The sequence below is a fragment of the Chenopodium album genome, chromosome 23 (genome assembly GCF_948465745.1).
Source record: "Chenopodium album chromosome 23, dcCheAlbu1.1, whole genome shotgun sequence".
In the NCBI taxonomy this organism is placed as follows: domain Eukaryota; kingdom Viridiplantae; phylum Streptophyta; class Magnoliopsida; order Caryophyllales; family Amaranthaceae; genus Chenopodium; species Chenopodium album.
Genome location: NC_137856.1, coordinates 12407543 through 12431233, shown reverse-complemented (window position 1 = coordinate 12431233; position 23691 = coordinate 12407543). Strand labels below are relative to the sequence as shown.

Genomic DNA, 23691 nt, shown 5'->3' with positions numbered 1-23691 from the left:
CGAGAAAATCGCAATGCGGCGCAGCCCACCAATGATTAGGGTTCAATTACCTAATTAGGGGCACAAATCCCGATGACCCTATAAATAGGGTGATTCCCCTCTTTTGAATGACACGTTTTACCATTTATTACACACTGAAGAGTGCTTTGAACCAATTAAAACCAACGAAATTGTATAATTGGATTACCTGGTTTGACGGTAGGATCAAATGTATTTAAAGATTCTCACTGCTCATGGGCTCCACATCTTCCAGCGGCTCTGCGCGATGAAGCTCAAACTAATTTGATAATTTCAGACTATAATTATTGTGACAGAATCATTGAATGGATTGGAAGATATAAATTTTAATGTCCAAAGCAAATATATAATTGACTTAGAGCTTTAGTGCTAATAACGTGTTATAAAATAGAGAGAAACATGAGAAATTGAGAGAGAATTAATTTGTGTATCTTTATTCCATATGATGGGGTATATATATATACATACAATATAATTAATTAGGATTTGCTTGGATAACAATAAACCCTAGATCTAGAATATTCTGGATAATACAGAAGGATAATGGGCATCCACCCAATATTTCATAATAACAAGTTACAATCAGCGACAATGTACAACAAAGGACATTCACAAGATGGTGCAGGTACGCCGCATAAAAATAGTTGTGTAGTTACATGTAAACTACATACATAGATTGACTGATGCAACTGAAATTTCAATACATCATTCGGTAGTACAAATTTATTGACAAAGAGATCTCACTTGATCCACACAAGACACAGCGAGATTGCTGCAATTCTTCTGGAATCAAAAGCACATTTTTTTTCTTTTTAACGCTAAGTATTGATATGAATCATATGATACATTGAAATAGAATCCAGGAACTAATGGCACACAATGTACACAGTAGGAAAAGAATGAATGATCAGGACGAACAGTTTCATGCAAAACCTTTATATCTCAAGGTCATCCAACGAAAGTTCACTTGAAAGCAGCTTCAATTTCTGCACAAAAAGACATAAGTGATGAGTTGAATTGACAAATAGACATATGCACCACGAGAAACAAAGAAGTACCAAGTTGAATTGACAAATAGACAAGCTGATGCACCGTGAGAATTAAAGAAGTCCTAACCCATCAAGTACCAGACTTGAGAAATAAAAATAAAATAAAATAAATATAACATTTATCAAGTACCGTGATAAATTGTGGAGGATCATCAACACTAGAGGAGCCCAAAATGACTTCCCTGTTCAACTTTGTCGTAAGTTTGTGGCAAGCTCGCAGCTGTAAGAACCACAAATTTTCAGCTACAAATCAAAACCACTAAAAGAATTGCAATCGCATAAATGCACCAAACTTCACTTACCTCCGACCTAGTAGCACCACCCACAATAAATACAAAGATACGCCTGCCCATCTTCTTAAAATCACTAGAAGCGTGTCTGAGAATTGAATCACTACACACAAAAAGAAATCAAATTTAAATTATAAATTTCAAAAGATCACAACACTCAAGAGTACAAGGAAAATATGAATTGAGCCACCCTTAATTTGCATTAGAGTCAGCCACATAATAGGTAATTGGAAGAGAGTTAACATACACTAATTTCGGATAGAGTAATATGGGAAAGGGAGAGAAGAGATAGTGAGGGATTCATATTTCCCAGGTTTAATCTGAATCAGGGAGGTATTAAAGATATCCATATTCCCTATTATTAAATTAAATGAATCAAACACTTCCATTGTTGGAAACATTTTAAAGGTAAATGAAAGCTCACTCTTCCCTACGCTCACCTCCCTCTTTCTTCTCTCTCTTCTTCCCTCCCCTCCATTTTCTTCTACAATAGCTATCCAAACATGACAAAAGTAAACAGGGAATGGAAATGTATATGAACGTATAAGGAAATAACAAGCAACTGCATTTAATAGTCTGACTTCTAGCAGAGATTAGAATAGCCAGACAACCATTAGAGGATTTGACTTGTTAAATAAAACAATTCATTGCCCAAAAGCATGAAAAAATATTAACAAGTGGCCAACTACAGTAATCTACTATTCAATAGAAAATACCAAGTGTTACCTCGAATAACCATCATCAGAATTACGAGGTCGAGAAGCCCATGTTGGGGTACGTCTCGACCTCATGGAGTGTGCAACTGGGGTCTCAGTATATTGTATCGCAGCAGGATGTGTAGCACCATGAAATGTAGGACTTGGGTCATTCATACATGGGTATTCATTCTTAGGAAGCTCACCTTTACTGAGTTTTTCAACAAGTTCCTGGAAAGATTTATTGGGTCAATTTGCCTTACTGTAATCAGAATATAAACACATTTTATAGGTAATATAAGTAAATTGCCACAATGATACAAAACATTCAATAAATAAAACCACCATGACATGTCATTTAAGGTAACAATGTACCTTGAATACGATGACAAGTGCCCCCACAAACTCAAGAAACCCAAAAATTAAAATAAAAAATAAGGAAAAAAATTTAACAGGGTAAAACGGAACAAGCTAAAATGAATAGATCAGAACACAAATCCTTTCTCCTGGTTTCAAACAAGATCGTAAGCAATCTTTAATGTTCAAAGCATCTGAACAATTTCATAAACAAATCACCGAAGTCGTGAATTAACAAAGCAGTCTTTCTTCTACATGGCACATGACACATTATGCATACCTCAACCATTGGATAAAATCGAGATAATTGCCACGATGTTTCTTCTCCAACACGTTCCTTTCTGACTCCATGCTTTTTCTGATAACAAAAAAAAATTTATGTGAGGGGGAGAAGATGCATTCAGAACAAGACATAGTAAGAACAAAGACATTTTTAAGAAAATGGCACACCTTATTATCAAACTTTAAAGCAAAAGCTCCTATAGAACTTTTCTTTGTTTCAGGATGTGTGCCAAGCAGTTTCATGTTATTAACTGCATTTGTATCATCTGATAATAACCCTGCTAGCTGAATAAATCAAGAACCAAATAAAACAGTTAACTAAAACTACAAGTACAAACCAATTTTTAAAATGTAGAAGACTTGAAACAGTGAAAACATTTTTGCACCGATATGATAAACACTTAACCTACTTCCCCTTATTTTTCCCCTCTTTTCTCACTTGTCAGGCAAGTAGCACACACACCCCTCTATCCAGAAAAATAAAAGGCAAAATTGTAACAAATTGACAAAAAATCCTCTCGTGACAAATAAGAGATGAAACAGCCGTAGAGATGTATAAATATAAAACATCTGCAAGTGCATTGCAAGTCATATAAACTTATACCCACCTACCCCTAAACAGACACAAAGGAAGAGAAAACTTTATGCTAAATTGCTAATCAGTATCACACAAGGTGTAACTTTCATTGAAACAACTTTCAGAAAGAAAATTTAGCATACATTCAATTGTGGAGAAAATATAGAGGCAACGATGTAAAAAATCCTCCCAAACAAGTTCACACTCATTTTTCGTAATTAATAATAGGATTAAGTACCCAGAAGTTTTCCGATATTTCAACCTAAGGTAAATGCTTTCCAGAACACTCACCCTCTACTTTACATAGAAACCCAACTCACATTCTACCATGACCATCAAACCACTGGGGGTGAAAAATGTCACACAGGAAATGGCATGGCTAGGGAGAGGAGATGAACCATGAACGTGCTTGGACAGCAGTGACAGTGGAGGGTGTGTGACTATAGGAAAAGGGGGGTTTTAATATATCGTCCAGAAATTTGATTGCTTTTGAATATTTCACTCTTTAAGAGAACACATGGAAATTGAAAACAAGATACTAAAGAATATGGAAGACAAATTTTTTACTAAAGGCACCCTTAAAAAGTTTCCAGCTCCAACACAAACACTTAACTGCATAATTCTGAACCCTTTTATCAATCTGAATTAGACTAGACTGTGACTGGAAGAAGAGGGAACTCAAACTTTTTAGGGCTTTATATAGCTATAAATATTTATATTCTTTAAAAGCACTTGGAAACTTGTAACAAAAAAGTAAAAGAAAATGAACGACAGAGAGATAATATATAAATTTAACAGAACACACCCAGTATTTTTGTTTAAGAAAAAGATTCCAGCTCCAACACAAACACTTAACTGCATAATTCTGAACCCTTTTATCACCCTCAATTGGACTAGAGTATGACTGGAAGAAGAGGGAACTCAAAACTTATTATAGGGCTTTCTATAGCTATAAATATTCATATTCTTTAAAAGCACTTGGAAACTCGTAACAGGAAAGCAAAAGAAAATGAACGACAGAGAGATAATATATAAATTTAACAGAACCCACCCAGCATATAAAAAAAAAAAAAAAAAAAAAAAAAAAAAAAAAAAAAAAAAGATTCCAGCTCCAACACAAACACTTAACTGCATAATTCTAAACCCTTTTATCACCCTCAATTGGACTAGACTGTGACTAGAAGAAGAGGGAACTCAAAACTTACTCTAGGGCTTTCTATAGCTATAAATATTCATATTCTTTAAAAGCACTTGGAAACTCGTAACAGGAAAGTAGAAGAAAATGAACGACAGAGAGATACTATATAAATTTAACAGAACACACCCAATATTTTTTTAAAAAAAAAAAGATTCCAGCTCCAACACAAACACTTAACTGCATAATTCTGAACCCTTTTATCACCCTCAATTGGACTAGACTGTGACTAGAAGAAGAGGGAACTCAAAACTTATTCTAGGGCTTTCTATAGCTATAAATATTCATATTCTTTAAAAGCACTTGTAAACTCGTAACAGGAAAGTAAAAGAAAATGAACGACAGAGAGATAATATATAAATTTAACAGAACACACCCAGTGTTTTTTTTTTCCAGCAGTAATACAAACACTTACCTGCATCAACTGTGAACCTTTGTCACCCTCAAATTTCTCGGGGTAAATAGCCGCATAAACCATCAATAATCGCAACTTATTTTCACGGCTTAAATCCTGTCAAAGGGGCTTCTACATTGTCAGAAAAGTATTATAAACTTCATATTAGAGAAAAAGTTGCATGATTCAGACCACAAAGTCCCTACCGTATGCATGCTTAAAAATTTGATAACTTCTTTAGTTCCAGCATCACCAAAGACAAGATCCTGTTCCAGTTTTCCAACCTCCCTAAGTTTTTGCTCTCTTATGATACGGTTTATTTTTCCAGCAATCTGTAGGACCAAATTGAGTTATCATAAGCACTATGGGAAAAAAAAAATTACAATTATCTCCATACTCTATCTATTACAACATATCGTTGGGCGAAAAAAAAAATTTAAGAAAAAGGAGGATGGGGAAGGACCACTCGAACCATGGGATTATGTAAACGGGAGAGAGACCATTGGACCAATGGCAAGAATGTCATTTGGGTGTCAAAAACATAATTGGCATGAAAGATGAAACTTGCAAAAGAGATAAATGTTGAGACAGAAAAAGAACAAAGGGAATATAATGGAAAATTTTAACATTTTTATGATTTGACAATGTACATTAATTTCAGTTTTGCATTAATTTCCATACCATAGCAGTTCTCAGATAGTGTAATGGTCTAAACTAAGATACATTGTCAGACCTATCAGATAATGCGACAACTAACTAGTTTTCTGATTTAGAGAGAAATATTTTTTAAAAATGCAAAAGATTTCTACTACCATAGATCTGGTTCTATTTACAAGAATAAAGTTTGCATCGCCATGCTAAAAGAGCCTATCAAAGAGTAAAAAGATCTTATAATAGCCCCATCTGCAATGTCATCTCCAACCTATCCTTGATGAATAAAAACATATTCCCTCCGTCCCCAAATAATAATCCCATTTCACCCAAAACTCTTATCCCTAAATAAAAGTTCCATTTCACTTATAATCAACCAAACCCCACTACATTCCTTTTTTATTCACTTTTGATCAACCAAACCCCACTATCTTGTTTATACTCACCTTTTATCAACCAAACCCCATTATCTTATAATTGTATTCACTTTCCAAAAAAACTTGTGGAAAAGGCAAATGGGACTTTTGTTTGGGGGCAGGAGCATTAAGCAAGAAGATAGACTTGGTAATTGATACATTGCAAAGTCACAATTCATGTGTCTTGCTGTTGTTTGTGGAAAAGCATCACTTGGACTATTGCTCATGGTCGTGATGCCATAAATGAGAGAGTAGAGAAGTAACACATGGTTGCATGGAGGCGTTTGTGTGTGGGACTACAGCTTTATTTTTGTGATTGCAAACAAACTGGGCATAGGTTGGCTGTGACCTTCCCATGATTTCAATGTATCAGAAGTGCAGCATGAAGTACAAAAGATACATTAAGCTTTATTGTTTAGTTAGAAAAAGTTGAAATAAGAGAATAAAAGTCAGCCAAAGCATTTGTTAATGCACTAAATTAAGTCGTAACTGTGGCAAAGTTATTACTATTCATTTGAAAGAGAAGGCGAAGAAAGAAGGAAGACAAGAGGAGCCAAGGATAAGATGGTGGACTCTAAGGGATGAAAATGATAAGATTTTTACAGAAAAAGTAATCCAGGAAGCAGATTAGGGTGGAGAGGCGGATCCAGACATGACTTGGTTACGAATGAAGAACTAATTCTTGAGAATGGCCAAAGAGGTCTTAGGGATTAAGCGGGGGAAATGAGTTAAAAGCAATAATTAAGCAAAAAAGGGAAAGCGACGAAAGCTTTGCAGCGCATAAGGAGGCTAAGAGTAAGGCAAAGGCAACTTTTCGCCAAGTGAAAGAAAATTTTATTTTTTAGCGCACTAATGTTGAACTTTTTTTTTTTTTTTTTGCTAAAATTTTCTGAAACCGTTTTATTTAATTAATTTATTTTTTTACTCCAACGTTTAAACAACTTTTTTAAAACTTTCTTGTTCGTTCTCTTTTAAAACTCCCTCAATTATTCTTAAATGTTCTTTCCTTAGCTCACTTTACTTATCTTTGTCCATACTCTTTCAAATGTTTATTTTGTAATGTCCTTTTCTTTATATCATATAATTCCTTATGACAATACATGTTAGCCAACCCCAAACACTTTGGGACTAACGCTTTGTTGTTGTAGATTAAAGCATGTAACACTACCTCTGGTTGGGAATCAAACAAATACAATAAAACCATGAGCACAAGGCAGCGAAGAACCCAATTCTTGCACCACCACTTTGAAGGAACGGAGGAGGGGGCGCATGTACAAAAGGAGGGAGACAAAACAGAAGTCAACAGAGGGGACAACAGACAGCAGGGCAGACTCGGCAGAGAACAAAGTTACTTAATATACACAAAGGGGAGGTGACACAACCCACAAGAATATTGCAAGTCTGATATAATAGAGACAAAAGCTAATTAATGCTAGGGTATTCTTGTATTGTAGTTGCTCAAGTATATAGATATAAAGATTGTAACTCAGTAGTAAGCTATTATGAGAATTTGTAAGATTTACTTTTGGGAGATAAGATTAGTAGCCTTAAGCTACTAGGCAATAGATTGATAGCCTCAAGCTACCCATTTGAATTTTGGTTATTATTAAACAAACACCTCTAGCTTTCACCTTTAATCTTGTTGTTTGTTTCTCAACTTACAGATCAGAATACTAGTCTATTACATTAGTATTCCAGAAAGCAAAGAAATTTCATTTGGGAAATCAGCAGAAATAGACCGTGAACAAAAACTATACAAAGAGCATACTCCAATCACGCATATGAACCTCTAAATAATTAGCTAAAGAAGCCAATGAAACATCCCATGAGAAAGCTTGAGGCAAATAATCTAATCCACATTTTCCCTGAAACAAAATTTTCATCAATGCTTTGCAACAAACGTGCTTTTTTATTTTGTACTAGGTCTAAGTCGCACAAGTTCTGAGACTTCATCAATAAGGAATGAACAAATGAAATGAACATTTTCAAGGCCATTCTCATGAAACGGACACCAACTCCATCAATAGGGAATAAACAAACAAATGTTCTTGAATAGGATACCAGCTCCAGAACAACAATTATAAAGGTGATCATAAAAGCAGCCACAAAAAGCTTGGTGCTTGCTCATCTGGAAACTAACCTCAACATGCAGAGAAAGCTTGTCAATTTGTTCACTATATTGGGGCAAAGCTTGAACCATCCTTTGCAACTCACGTGTTGACAATTCACCACTTTCTCTGAAAAATGATTCAAGCTCAAGGGTAAGATACACATTGAAACAAAAAAAGGTCATAGAAAGAGACTGAAAGCAGCTCAACGATTACCTATATACCCAAATGCAGCTTTGCCCAACCCCAAAGTAGTTAAAAATAGATGTAAGCTTATATGTTCATAATATGAGCCAACAGATATAACAATGTTCAAGGTTAAATCAATATCTATTTTTCACCCCTCACTTCCCTGTAATTATGGTGAACTTCAAAGCCTAGCCGTATCCAAAGAGATACAAAAACAATATTCAATGGCACAACTGTGAAATTTCAATTAGAAAGCCTTAAAAATAAACAACAAAGATTCAAAAACATATATATTTTTTACTACACAAGCTCAAATTGTGCTTTTTGTATCCACTTTCACTTAAAACTTTTTTTGGATCATAGGAAATGGAGAGAAAGGAAGGAAAGGGAAAGGGAGGGTAACAAGTTTTCCTTGTTTGGATAAGGTAGGAAAAGAAGGGGAGGGAAAGGGAAGAATCTATTTAAACACTATCTCCCCAAAATTGAAGAGAATTGGAGGGAAAATGAACTCCACCCTCCCCTTTCCTATCTTTCCCATCCCCTTCCTTTCCTTTCGATATTGCTATCCAAACAAAGTGTGTCAAAATGCCAAAAAGTTGCACCTAATTTCCAAAATTTGGAGATCAGAATCAAATTATAGATCATAAACCATCCGACTAAATTACAATCACAAACAGCACAGTCCTACGTATCCAAATGAATAATCTTTCTCCCATCCCTCAAAGAAAGCATGTTTCCACTATAAGAGACTTTCCACTAGAAAGCTAGCATACATATCTCACAAAATAACAGCTGAGGAAGGCAGTTGATTCTTTTGACTCACTGGCATAAGATCAACAGCTAACCTTGAACTATGATGAATTTGAGCGGCTTTGTTCTTTGATACAAAATTGGTCATTTTCTCGTGTAGTCGTTCGCTAGCCTGACACCACAGATTAAGATTAAAATATATATTCACACATCTTAATCGAAAAAAAAAATTAAGGATAGAACGCACATCAGCTATATGTAGATGTCGAAGCTCACACCAGATAGGATCATGCTCCTCCAAAAGGACCTCCTTTTTCTCTGGAGGCCCTCCAGTTTTGCTTGGAACCTGAACAGTTTACTCTTTAGATATATAAATATAAATATGAAAACAATGAAGTAGAAGAAAAAATGTAGAATTAAAAAACAGGGGACTATGAACATATGATACCTACAACACACCTCATAAACATACTTATTCCCTTCCAAAAACAGAAGGTCATGGCACATGGCATCATAAGTCCACTCATGTATGACAGGAGCAATCTGAAATATAGAGTGGCAAATATACTCAACAGGTGAAGAGTAACAATTATTGGATCTAGCATAAAATCAAGCAACATACTCATATACCTGATCAACAGATCGATCTAGAACAAGCAACTCACAAGTTTCTGTCTGGGGAAAGTTAGCAATGCTTGTCTTATATTTTGTCAGATGATTCCAGATTCCAGCAGCTAGCTTTGTAGGAACTAAATCACGATAGGTGGTCATTGTGTTGGTATCAAGAGATTTGGCAGCACGGTAGCGAACAAAAGGAAGCTCCTAAAGGCAACACAAAGTGAGCTAAAAACCTTTTAGCATATCCTAAATCAATGATAGGATGATATATATACCCTCATAGAAGCAAACGCTGTAGCAGCTCGAGCAGCCATTATACTTAAACATGCGTCAGCTTTACGGTGATTCTCATCATTTCCAAAGAGCTCCTCCATAGCCATTCCATTATCAGTGACAAAACCCTAGACAATTGTACAAACTATTATTAGGCTTTATTAAATAAACGAGACAAAAATAGGGGATAACATCCATAAATAGAAGAACAGTCAAAACAAATAAGAGCTAGTGTCTTCGAAAACAACAGTATAGGAATTTTGAACCTGTGTTGCAATAAGCTACCTATCAGACACGTAGCCACAAGAATACAAATAAATTCTTTGCTCTTCGGGATAACTGTAACTTAGCCTTAACAAACCTCTTACAAGGGGACATAATAACTATGAGTTCAAATAATAATCTGTAAAAATTTGGCTTTCTTTTCTTCACCTTATTCATATAATATTAAGTTAAATAATAAGTATAGTCGTAAAAATGAGTCCAATATAGTAACCTTTAAGAACATATATAAATAAAAAGAGGGTAAACCAAATACAAACTTTTTCTCTCTCCTCCAAACTCTTTGTTCTCTCTCCTCCTCCAAAACAAAGCTACTGCCGGAAACCTAGGGTCTCATTGGAGTTTCGGCGCTGCGACCAGATCTCGAACGAGCATCCCCGTAATTTTCCTTTATTTTGTGGTAAAGTCTTCCCTGATTCAGATTCTCGTCCCTTGTCGTAGTCGAGCTCCCCACCTCTTTAAGTCTCTTGCAGTTCCACCGGAGGTTAAGAGGAAACAACAAAGCCAAGTGGACCTTACACCGACGATCTCCACCTCCATTAAGCTTCAACCTCATTTCGCCGGCAAGTATCTTCTTTTGTTTGGTCATTTACAGAAGGTTCTTTGGCTTGTTAACCTCGTGGGAAGTGTTCGGTGTTGTTAATTTCTTTCATTCAAGGTTTGTAGGCTTATGTTCCCTTATTTTATTCTGTTTATGGAAGCATATTATTTGCTTTTTATGGCATTAAATACCTAGCTGCCAGTGTAGTTATTTGTCTTTCTATTCTTATTTCAAGTACAAGGAATGCGTTTGAGGAACTTAGGGGGGGGGGGGGGGGGGGGGATTTGTGTTTTGCTCAATTTGAAGAGGAGGATTTCTCTTCTCATAGGTTAGAGAAAATAGTTAGGAAATTGGAGAATCCTTTTGGTATTCTAAAATTTGTTAGGAGTTTAAAAGATGAGGGTAACCAGTTGTACAAGCAGAGTAATATGGATTAAGCCGTTGCAAAATACTCTTGCACTCAAGATCTTGTCCTTTGTTCTGGTTTGTAACGATGATGATAAATCAGTTTTTTCGAGCCTTGCTGTGTCTTAATCTGAACTTGGAGGTATGATATGTCAAAGAGAAGAACTTTGACAAGGTTAGTCAATTATGTTAGGCAGTGTTGTGTTACGATAACTCAAATGTGAAAGCTTACTTTAGAAGAGCGGTAGCAACTTTAGAGCTAAACAAACCAGACTTAGCTTTCATGGATCTTTCGCAAGCAATTAGGATTGATACAAAGAATTTCAACAAAAACTCAAGGAGGTGACCTCTAGATTGGGCTGGTCTCAAAAAAAATTTTGATGATGCACTTGTGGTTACAACAGAGGATGAGAGGTTTAGAGACTTTATTCAGTTTGGGAAGGAAGAAGAAAAAAGAAAGGTAGGAAGGAAAGAAGGAAAGAAGGGGAAAAGGATAGAAGGAGATGGTCATGAAAATGGGTGCGTACGTACATGTATTGGTGTAAAAGATGAATCCAAAGTGGAAAAGAATCTTTGAATTTGGAAGATAAGGTTAACCCCTTTGATCAAGATGAATGGCCCAACGTTATTGATAACAAATCTGTTTTGAAGTCCTTTAGAAGGAAAAAATAAAAAATAAAAAAAATAAAAATAAAAAATAAAAAAAAAAACAAATCTTACTCGTCAAGTTATCGGTTTAAACGAATTGATTCCTATCCAAAGGAATGAACATTACTCTACTATTGTTCTTCCCAGAAATATTTTATTAGCATTTGAGTACTTGATCATCCAAAGAAGAAGGATAGTGTTAAAACTCAAGAAGTTTCTACACCAATGGAGATTAGTCACCCCCCTTTTGAAGGGCATGATAGGTGTGAAAAAACCCTCCACTCTTGATGCAAGAAGATCCGACCATAGGTATAGTCACTCATGCGTCATTATGCAGTTGAAACGAACCCCAAAATGCGCTCCTCTCAGACGTCGAAGATATATGCCTCCTCCCACCACTCCAGATTGTTTGTCAAAGAAGTAAAACTCCATGGAATATTACTAACTCCTTATTTTGCAAGATGAGTGGCTCTAAAAAAGGAGCATCTTGTTCCTCCGAAAGCATTTGGTTCCCCAATAGAAAAAGATTGTATGGTCGTACCCCTAATATTTTAGTGTGTAACTTATTTTGTGATTAATATAATGCTTTTTCCAATGTAAAATATATATATATATATATATATATATATATATATATATATATATATATATATATATATATATATATATATATATATATATATATATATATATATATATATATAAATAGAGATTCAGTAACAATCAAAGTTATCATAAACAAGAATCAATTATGAATCAAAAAGGGTTTTCAAAAATGAATTATAAAATCAATCGAACATGCATAATCAAGATGTCATACTCAAATTTCATGGAATGCGTTTATATAATTTTTTTTTTTAAGCCTAATTATGGATAGAAATAGTTGTGAAGCCAATATTGACAAATTATATGTATACAAATAGCTTTATAGGCATATTTTAAACTTCTAAGGTTTTCACTAGGCTAAGAGAAATATGAAAAACTGGGTAGAAAAGTAAATCGAATCATAAGGCCATACAATAATTGTAAAATCATAATTTTCTAAGATTTAAATCGCAAATTCTATAACTATGCTTAAAATAATCTAAGATAAGTAAAAATATTTTAAGTTGAGTACAAATAATTTAAGTTCAATAAAAAAATAAATAAATAAATAAATTCAATACAAACAAGTTCAATAAAAAAAACTATTTAAGTTCAACAAAATCAAGGTTGAGAGAACATGTCCTTAGTCACTACAATTCCAACGGATTTTATAGAAGATAGATAAAAGTATTTATCACATTTATCTCAAATTATTAGCAAGAAGAAAGATATTGCAGAGTATTATATTAAAAACCATTTTGCTAGGCTACAATTAAGTGAACAAGAAGCCAAACAATCTTATAAGATGGCTCATAAAAAGGGCTGCCTTGGCCTATAAATAGTATAAGATGGAGGGATAGAGAGAGATCAAATTTAATTAAAATTGTCTGATTAATGTAGGCATTGGTAACAAATATAGCAGAAACAAAAACAAGTAATAGAAGGATTCAACATTATTCACCTGTCTATCAAAAGCAAAATACTCAAGATTCATCTGCATTTGATAACAAAAAAGCAATTATACATCTTTTAGGTAAATCAAGAACCAATATAATCAATCCAATACCCAAAATTAAAAAGACAACCTCACTCAATGCACCTATTCGAGGCAAAACTGTAGCATCCTTCTTGATAAGACCAACCAGTTCTCTAGTAATTGGTGAACTAAAGAATACAAAAGCTCTAGTCCCAAAAAAAAGAAGGTTCAAAAAAGTAAATTAGATGGATAAAAAAAAGAACCTAAATCACATTATTTATGTTCAAGGTTCACAATAAAACAAAGAAACAAAAGAAGTGTTTATAAAGATGACATTTATAAGAGAATTGAAACTTACTTCTTGTATAAAGGCTTTTTCCCAGCCATATCAGACAAAAACATGATAACACTGAAAATTATCGGGAAAAAAAAAGGGAAAAGTTAAGAATGTACATGCCACTCTATTATATAAAGTGTTAACACACAATATAATGAAAAGAACTTATAGCATCAGGGAGAAAAGGGGGCAAAGAACGATAAGAAAAAATGCAAACTAACACCCAAGGGTTTTCTCTTTGAATTTTTATTTTTTTTGTTGGTGAGATAAAACACATTTGCATCTCATTTTTCAAAAATGTCACTGATATATACTTATTTCATGTGTGCCGCTATGTTTAACAACTAATTTTAAAAGCACCTTTATATTTCTAATACTGCATATTACTGTCTTTGCTCATCATTCCCTTCGAATTATTTTAGTAAGAGGCCTTTTTATGGGAAAAGGTTCTTTCTTACAATAAACATTAATCATATTTGAACTACATATACTATGTGTTTAATTTAAATCCCTGAGTCCACAACATAACATGAACACCTATTAATGCTATCCCCATCTTCAGTTATAATGTTTTTTGATCCATACCCAAGCTTTTCATAATTATCTGAATGCAGCAAACAGAAGTTTGGGCAAGCCAAATTGATTCAGTCCATTGTATTCCAAAAATCAAAATATGTTGTTCTTAGACTCCATTAACAAGAAAGAATTCTACAAAAACATATATCAGTTCCAAACTGTGAAGAGAAAGCACTTTTGCATGATATCCAATAATCATATAGCAAAACAGCTTGTCTCAAGCATTCATCTAGATTCGTGACCTCTTTCTTAAAAGCAAGAAACACAATATACGGCTTTGAAAAAATGGGGCCAAGAATATGACAAAAAAACGAAAACACACATCATGTGATGGTCCTGACTAAGCATCAACGCTGAAAACTAAGGTGTTTGGGACCTTATGCACGAACTAACCACCAAGACTGCACTGGTTATTGAAGCCTAAAACAGCATCATTGACATACACTTCTCCCCCAAATTCTAATACTTTAGCTCATCCTGCATGGACTCTAGGCCTTTTTCTATGTAATTCTCTTTGTACCCAAGTCCACAGGAACAACGTTTTCTTATATTAGTTCAGTGTCCAGCTCTAGCGTTAGAGTACTATGATTTATAATGTCAAATATGACATTTAAACTAACTGTCAAAAGTCATCACCTCATAGAATAGGGACAAAGGAGTATGAGAATATTTAAAATTTGCAGTTACATTGATGGCATGGCAAACACAAACTAAGGTTTTTTGCTCACTAACAGCCACTACAATAAGAAACTGGCCATGAACATAAATAGAAAACAACAAAAGATGTAATAGACTAGCCAAGGGGTAGGGGTACTATTGGTCTGAGTCAGGAAATATTAGTTCGTTAGAGTTAACTTGGAAAGGGGGTCAGGGGGGTTGTCATAGTTAAGAGCCTGGAGGAAGTCAGGAAATGCCTATATATAGTGCCACTGATCAGTGAAGGTCATTGCAGTAATAAGCTAGCCATAAACATGTATAGAAATCAACAAAAGTAGAAAGATGTAATAGACTGCCATTGTAGCCAAGGGAGAGGGGTACCTATTGGTGTGGACAATATCAGTTGGTTATAAGTAGTTTGGAGGAAAAGTCAGTAAGTTTGTCAGAAGTGAGACAGAGAGGGAAGTAAGCTGGAATATGCATATAAAGAGAGCCGTTAGAGGAAAACAAGCATTGTTCCCCAGTTCTCATTTTCCTCATTTCTATATTCTGACTTTCCAGTCTATTACAGAAGAATAGAACATACATAATTTAAAAATTAGCAACATGACAGACAACAGTAATGAAAGAGCAGAAACATTACTTCTCCTTAGATGGCTGGATAAAATATATAGCATCCATTGTGGGTAATGGCTGCCTTCTTTTATATATGTCTTCCACCACTGTTTCAGCAAATAAAATAAATAATTAAATAATATGATTCAACAACAACAATAACAATAACAAAGCCTTAGTGCCAAAATGAGTTGAGGTAGGCTAACATGAATCGTCATTAGGAACCGTACGATAAAGAAAGGGACATAACAAGATAATCAAATGAAAGAGTTTGAAAAAAAAAAAAAGGTGAGTAAAGTGAGAAAAGAAAGGGCATCCAAGAAAAAATTTAGGGAGTTTTAAAAGAGAACCAAGAAAAAAATTCAAGAAACTTTTGAAGGAATGGTTAAAAGGTTGGAGTAAAAAAACAATAAAGGTTTGAGAAAAGTTTAGAAAAGGAAATCAATACTGTTCATAAAACACTAATGGGATAAAAATAATAATGGTAAATACTAAGATAACTTTCTAAAAGTATATACATAAATATGACACGTCGTTGATGTGAATTTTATCCCTCCACACCACCCTATCCAACATCATATTTTACTAAATCCCCAGAGCACTCATGTTACTCTTAATCACCTTCTTCCAAGTTTTCTTAGGTCTTCCCCTACCTCTTGCAATCCCAACATTTTGCCATTCTTCAAGCCTCTTTACCGGAGCATCACTTAGTCTCCTTACATGGCCAAACCATCTTAACCAATTCTCCCTCATCTTGTATTCAATCAATGTAACCTCTACTTTCTTCCTAATCACCTCATTCCTTAATCGATCCTTTCTTGTATGGCCACACATCAATCGCGACATACGCATCTCTGCCACATCCATCTTATGCACATGGCAATGCTTTACGGCCCAACATTCTCTACCATATAACAAAGCAGGCTTTATTGTCATAGAATTTCCTCTACAATCTATGGGGCACGCCGGGATCACATAAAAAACTCGTTGCACTCTTCCACTTCAACCAACTCGTTGTGATCCTATGAGCAACATCTCCATCCTTTTGAATAATAAATCCATATATTCGACAAAAGACACAAAAGCAATAAAAATTGCAAGTTTACCGTCAATCAAACTATAAACCTACAATTGTTTCCAGGTGTATTATTTGGCATCCCCTTTAAAGGTTAAATTATTGGTACATTATTTTGACACAAAGTAATCTTGTAAATGTTCTATATAATAAATTTTAAAAGAAAATAAATAAATTAAATTAAAACCAGGTGGTCAATGACAAGATTATTTTAAGTAAATCAAAGTTCAAGCTTATTTTAGTTATCGAGTTGAAATGAAGCTTTAATGTTTCAAACTAGTTAAAGTGGTATCCTTAAGGCCCCTAGTAAGCATAGCAATAATCTACAACTATATAACAAATTCTTCATCTATGGAAATCTACTATGGATGGCTCTATTTCCATCCCTCTTTATTTCTTTATATCTGGTCAAAGAGATTAGATTTATTTATTATTGACACCAACTTTGCCTAAACATCGAATCCTATTTGTTTCGGGGTTTTTTGTGATTCCCTCGGCACAAAACAACAAATATTATCAAGTTAGTGATCGGAAACGGAAAAGCTAGAAAGAGAAAGTAGAGAGAAGTTGGAGCTCTTAATTGCGCCCCTTTAGGGTTATTACCCTAGAATTTCGTGCTCTGATTGGCGTGGTGCGATAGAGCGCAGTTTTTGCGGCTTTCTCGAGATTTGGGCCTCCTAATGTAAGGAGGCCTTTTACTCTCTTTTTAGGGCGCTCTTTGTAGGGCTTTTACACGTGTCATCTTCCTATAGGAACACGTGTCGCCCTTTGATAGGGCCACATGTCTCTTTTGGATTAGGCCATTATTTTTACCCTAAACACTATTCAATATATGTAATTTCTTTAATTTAATATTCTCTAATTCCTTGATTACTTATATTGTATATATTCTTAATATAAGTCTCTATCTCATAACTTTAGAGATCAATCTTTTTTACCCTTTCTCTTTCCTTTTTTTTATGTTCTTACTCATTATCCGTTTAAGTCCCTTCTTTTGTTCTATTCACCTCTACTTTATTTTGTTTTTGTCAAAGTCTCTTTTACTATCAATCTCCGCATACACTATCTAACAACTTTGCCAAGAACAAGGTTTTGCCGTTATGGGTAATCAATCGAAATTGGAAAACCAACTTACATCATGAATTATTTGATTCATATCACATAATTCCTCTGTTCTCTTTTGTTGCATCATTGCAGCATTTTGACCTTCATGTTTGCCAACGCATTACTTAAACTCTTATATCTCTAATTATAGATATTTAAAAATATATAAAAATTTGATATTATGAAAATATATATCTATACGAATCTAACAAGTTCCACATTATTTTATGTTACCTAACATATAATACAACAAAAAAAGATGAAATAGAAGAACGTAATAAATGCAAACTTCAAAATGTTGCAACCAAAAGAAAAAGAGGTAGTTATTTCACATTTCCACAGCGTGTCGGGTCCTTTGACACCTTGAAATGACACAACAACCAAATATAGTGGTCTTATATGTAATTTATTAAATCTAGAGGGTCCACCACCATGTCCGACACGACACCAAATCCAAATATGAGTATCATAGCTTTCATTTATCTATGTGGCATCATTACTATGAAAGCTTAAAAGAGGCATAAATCTATTTTTTTTTAAATAAAAAAAAAATAAAACCTTTTTCCTTTTCAATTTGATCTACTTCACTTTGCATGTGTGCGCCACTTTTGTCTGTGGAAAGTAATTTCACTTCTACAAACAAACTGATCACCATCTTCCCTTTATCAAATATCTAGTTCGTTTAGTTAAAAAAGCACATCCTCAGTAACTACATGGTCAAACGCCTAGATTTTGCTAGGGGCAACGCATATTAAAAGGCAAACAAAAGCACACACCAAAAGCAAGTGCAACGCCTAGCCACTCAGGTTCAAAAGCAAGAGAAAGTGTAGAGTAGAACTGAGTCAAAATTGTAAGGAACCATCCATTTCTTTTTCCAGTTACATTTTACCCGGTCTTTAAGAAGCTATTTCCCCCGAAAAGCCCTAAATTTATAAAACCCTAATTCTAAAAATCACTAGGTCATAAATCCATATAAACCAACCATTTGTAGATCACAATTCATGTTACCAATCTAATCGGCACCCACCACAATATTTCGCTCGCATAACTAGCCTCGTTTTTTTATAAAAGAATCTAGTGTTCACACTCTAAAGATACGAAATTTTGTGAGTTTACCAACTAATTATCGACCTTTGAGCTAAAAATTATTATTTTTGAAAATCGACTACCTTTTACGTGATTAACAAATCTTTATTTGACTAGCACTAAAAACTAACAATTGCTTAAATTTCCAATGATGGTGGATTTTGAGTAAGAGTTTAATAATTTTGATGGAGGACATTGGTGTTAGAGAGAGAAGGAAAAGTTAAAAAAATTTAAGGGGAGTTAATTATGATAAGTGGAGATGTGGGGCCTAACAACAACAACAAAGCCTCAATCCCACCATGATGATGTAGGGCTTACTTACAAAAATTATAAACACATAACATTAAGAAGATTTCCTAGCAAGTTACAAAAAAGTATCCATTGTGCACAAGTATTTGAATCTCATAAAAACTATTTATCAATAAAAGGGCAAAAAGAAATCAAAGACTTTTATAGGGCACCCATTTCATTAATTAATCTGATATCATTACAAACATGTATAAGAAGTCATTTACATTTTTAACCTTATAGAACAAAAACAATCATCTTAACATGAGTCCAGGACATCATCACCTTCTTAGGCACAATTCATTTTTGTTTAAAGTTTAAACAAATCAACTAAAGATAAGACACCCTTATAAACAAGATGACATTATAAACAAAATGACATTATAAACAAAATGACATTATAAACAAATGAAAGCACAAGTTAGGTCTAGGAGTCCCATAAATGACAATTTTCGCTCCCAAGAATGCAAGTCTTGTTATTCAAGTCAATTTTGTAAACAACATTTTCCTCCATTATAAGACAATTATTCCGGACATCCTCCACATGATATAAATCCCTCGATTCCAAGATGGATTAATTTTTAGCTTGAGTATTCCTAACTGAAACTACCTTTTACCTACTCTAGTAACCTTGGCCATGGCTTCCAAAACCCCCAGAAAATTACCACTATCAGGCTAACTAAACAGCCCCTAGACCCCAATCATAGTCCCTAACAATGAATTATAATGCAGCTAGCAGAAGGTAGGCATTCTCCATAAAATCTAGCTCTCATTTCCAAAATGGTCTTCAAATATTAAACCCCACCTCCCTAAACTATTCTATCTACAACATTCTTGACCACTCTCACTAAGAGCTATAAACAACAAGGCATAAAATTGAGGGCATACTTTATTTCATGCCTTGCACAAGATACCAGAGAGACTCACAGGCGCTAGAGAATTCAACGAAAAATACTGTTAAAACCCTTGAATCAGCACAGCTACAAAATATTAAAAATAAACTAAAGGTAGCAAGAAATCTAAAGGGAACAGGATAGTAACAGCACTATGAATTAACTGCTGTAAGCACCTTGTTTTCTGTTTCCAGAAGGTCACAAATAACATCATGGGCTTATATAGCTATATAGGTCCAAATTTCAGAGGAATAAGTGGGTTTTATTTACTTACATGAGACTCCCGCTTCAGTGATGTCAGCCATTTTGCAAGCATAAGACATAATCTTAACCGTTAATCTGTCCATGATGAGAACCTAAATAGGGTGCACAGGTCAGACAGATATGAATTATGGTCACATAAAACGACAACCATAAGTCACCCAAATGATAGGGAAAGAGATAAATACAAAACAACAAACTAACAGAATTTTTGTGGAGACCATATATACTGCAGTCTGCTCAACTAAATGGACAATTTAGGGCTTGTTTGGCATCATTTTTTGTTTTCTGTTTTTTTAAAACTAAAAACCAAAAACAAGAAACAAGAAAAAGGTGTTTCCACTTTTTTGTTGTCAATTTTCAAAATTATCATTATTTAAATAAGTCTAAATAATTTTTGATTCAGTACATGACATATATATATACTTTTAAAAAACAAAAAATCACAGTAATGTCAAACGAACCCTTAATTTTCCATTTCAGAATTTTTGAGCTATATCATCAAATAAAAAAGAGGAAAAGGAGCCATCAGCACCAAATGTTATTCAAATATACCTTCCAAGTTGACCGAGAGTCCCCCTTCTTTGTTGATCCAAGCATTTCATGAAGCAACCCTGATTCAAACATAGCACAAAAATGGAAGGGAACTTCAATTAATAATAAAACCACGTCTATGTGAATTTGACCTTTCTCTCTTTCATTTGCATGATAGACTAGTTGATCATCTTTCTATTTATATTTGAATGTGGTCTACAATGAGATATAAGGAGGAAAAACTAAATAAATTAAATTATTCACTGCTGTAACTGTAACTAGCACATATTAAATTGAATAGTAATTCAAAAGCCGGTACAAAATCTGTTAGTTGGTTACCTCCATCAAAGATATCATAATCTAAATAACAACGGTCGTCTCAACCTTTATGGAGTTTTTGTGCAGATAACATTCTAAAAACTAGGACAAATTTTTAACTCATCAATCATTGCTCATCCAAAATAAGCTTTTGATACTCCCTGCTTTATTTTTATTGAAATAAACTCACCATTCCTATAAAAGTGACAGTTAGTTAGCCATCCCACAAAATCTAAAAATAATTTAGTATTTAAATACCAAAATATCAATTATTTTCTAAGTTCAGATGTAATTCGACAAGTAGATTCCGATTCAACATATTTACACTACTTCATTAGATTGGCTTAAACCTTAAAAATATCACAAATATCAGCTCGGTTGTAACAATAGACAAGAGACTTACGATCACGAGTGATTTGCCGAAAGAACTTATGATCACCGGTATTTGAGCTATCTGAATCCGACATCGACATCCTAAAAGTAAAGGCAAATTTAAAACAACTATCAAATTAGGCTCAAAAATTCAAATAATTTTCTTATCTAGCAACAAAATCGCTTGTTATGAACTGGCACCCAGTTAATCAGCATGAGAAACAAGATGGTGTATATCAAGTGGCATTTTGGTTATCATTTGCATTGGTATGTACAATATATTCATATAATATTAATTTGTACTTTCATTTACATGAATAACAGAAACGGCTATACAGAACTTTTGGTTATCATTTACTTATCGTTAAATATCATTAATTGCATATCAAAAAAATTTACAAAAATTACATATTTAAAAAGTTCATGATGAGACGTTCTAACAAAATCCATTTTAATAATGTTTTTCGTTATAGATTAGAATTAAAATGCGGTCAAAGTTTTGTCAAATTGTTTAATCAGATCAAACTAGACCAAATTAGAAAAATTCAAATCAGACCGGATTACACCTTAAAAAATTCATTGTTTCAAATGAAGAGAACAAGTCCTTAGTAACTTCATTTGTTGATTGTCAAGGTAAAACAATTCTAGGTTCCTTGAACACATCTGTTTGAAGCGGGAGGATAAGGGGGCACCATATGAGGCGCTCTACAGCGACATCTGCAAGATTGTGATCTACTGTGTTCTCGAACTAACATACCTATTTCTACTGATTCAAATTCAAATTCAAAACCAATTTCAACACTATCATAGACATAATCAAATGCTATTCAGGTTCCATACCAATGTCAATTAATTTTACACAAATGATTAACTACACAATTCAAATCAATACCAACTTCAACAGATTGAAATTCAAATTAAAAACCTTTTTCTTCATATTATACACTGGTATTGCTCTAATCGAATCACATACATACATGGAAGATGAAATCAATGCCAATTCGACCTCAACGCCTAGCTTGGATTACCAATAGTTCAAAATTCTACTTGAGAAGAATCCTAAATTGACTATACTGACAATTAAAATTTCGCTTAACCCTAGATTGCAAAATTGATGTTCGGTTATACAAAATGAAACCTCTTACCTCAATTAGAAAAATTAGAAGTTGCCTCAATTCAAACTTGGAGTGCGATTCAATGGGGAACTGAGAGAGGAAGAGCGTGGAGGAGGACAGATGCAGTTATGTGCTTCGTGTTTTTTTCCCCTAATAGGCTAATACAAGTATGGAGTAAGAGTACTTGTCAACATAGAGGGCTATACACGGTTTAAAATTGACCAAGAAAAAGAAACATGACCACGGCCTTGACCCGCAAGCCAGTGAGCCGGTAAAACTCAGGATCGCGGAACTTTCTGAATCTTACAGGCTGAAAGATTCCTAATCTCATCCCTAATAGCACTAAGAAGCCAAAAAAAGATATATCATCCATTGGTTTCCCAGTGATGAGGGAAACCACCTAAGCACAATCCGTGAAGACCTGCAAACGAGCAAAACATTTACGTCTGGCCGCCCTAAACGCCCACAAGCAAGCTTGGAGTTCAGCCTGCAAGGCCGAGCCTGCTCTGGTGGCCCTTAAGCCACCCCCCAAAACCTGATCCGAATGAAGATCTCGGAAGACCCAACCTGCCCATGCTGTATAATCATTACAATTCCAAGCTCCATCAAATAAAAGGCAACAATCCAATTCCTGAGAATCGTGCCCCCTAATCTAGCCTATCATAAGGGACAGAGAAGGAACCATACTGGGAGCAACAGGCGAGGTTGTAAACTCAGAGAGGGTCGATGCCTCCTCCCCCCTAGAGACCCAATCCGCGGCAAGGTGCAAATCATCGAAGGGGACACCACTGCTTGACGAAAGACCTTATGATTTCTTGAGATCCAAACAGCCCACATGAAGGAAATAAAGAAAGATAAACCAGGCCAATTCTTGTCTTTTCTGAAGGTTGCAACCATATCTATGAACCAAGTTTTAAAAGGATTATTCTGCAGCGAAGCTCGAGAAAGGAGCAGGGGGCCGTTAACCAAAAGGTCAGAGACAAACTCACAATCCCTAAACAAGTGGGAAGTAGACTCACAATCGTGATGACAAAAAACACAGACAGGAGAAACAGGAATCCCCCGCTGGAAAAGATGGTCTGTGAGAGGCAAAGCATCATGCAACAACTTCCAGACGAAAGTTTTTAACTTGGGGAGCAAATGGATTCCCCAAAACTGCTT

At 34.5% G+C, this 23691-nt stretch overlaps 1 protein-coding gene across 1 annotated transcript; it reads right to left on the bottom strand.

Annotated features, from left to right (window-relative positions):
• Positions 1 to 425: 425 nt before the first annotated feature.
• LOC145606735 (SNARE-interacting protein KEULE-like) lies at positions 426 to 22804 on the bottom strand. Its single transcript, XM_081662560.1, has 22 exons — positions 22561 to 22804; positions 21447 to 21517; positions 20747 to 20805; positions 20205 to 20286; positions 15513 to 15591; positions 13658 to 13708; positions 13409 to 13505; positions 13285 to 13317; positions 9865 to 9990; positions 9602 to 9793; positions 9431 to 9514; positions 9219 to 9317; positions 9067 to 9143; positions 8065 to 8161; positions 5064 to 5189; positions 4879 to 4974; positions 2860 to 2976; positions 2690 to 2767; positions 2084 to 2283; positions 1370 to 1460; positions 1198 to 1287; positions 426 to 1004 (listed from the first exon to the last, which is right to left on the bottom strand). Exons 2-22 carry the CDS (start codon positions 21514 to 21516, stop codon positions 954 to 956), a joined length of 1995 nt encoding a protein of 664 aa, XP_081518686.1. The 5' UTR covers position 21517; positions 22561 to 22804; the 3' UTR covers positions 426 to 953.
• Between the last annotated feature and the right edge of the window lie 887 nt (positions 22805 to 23691).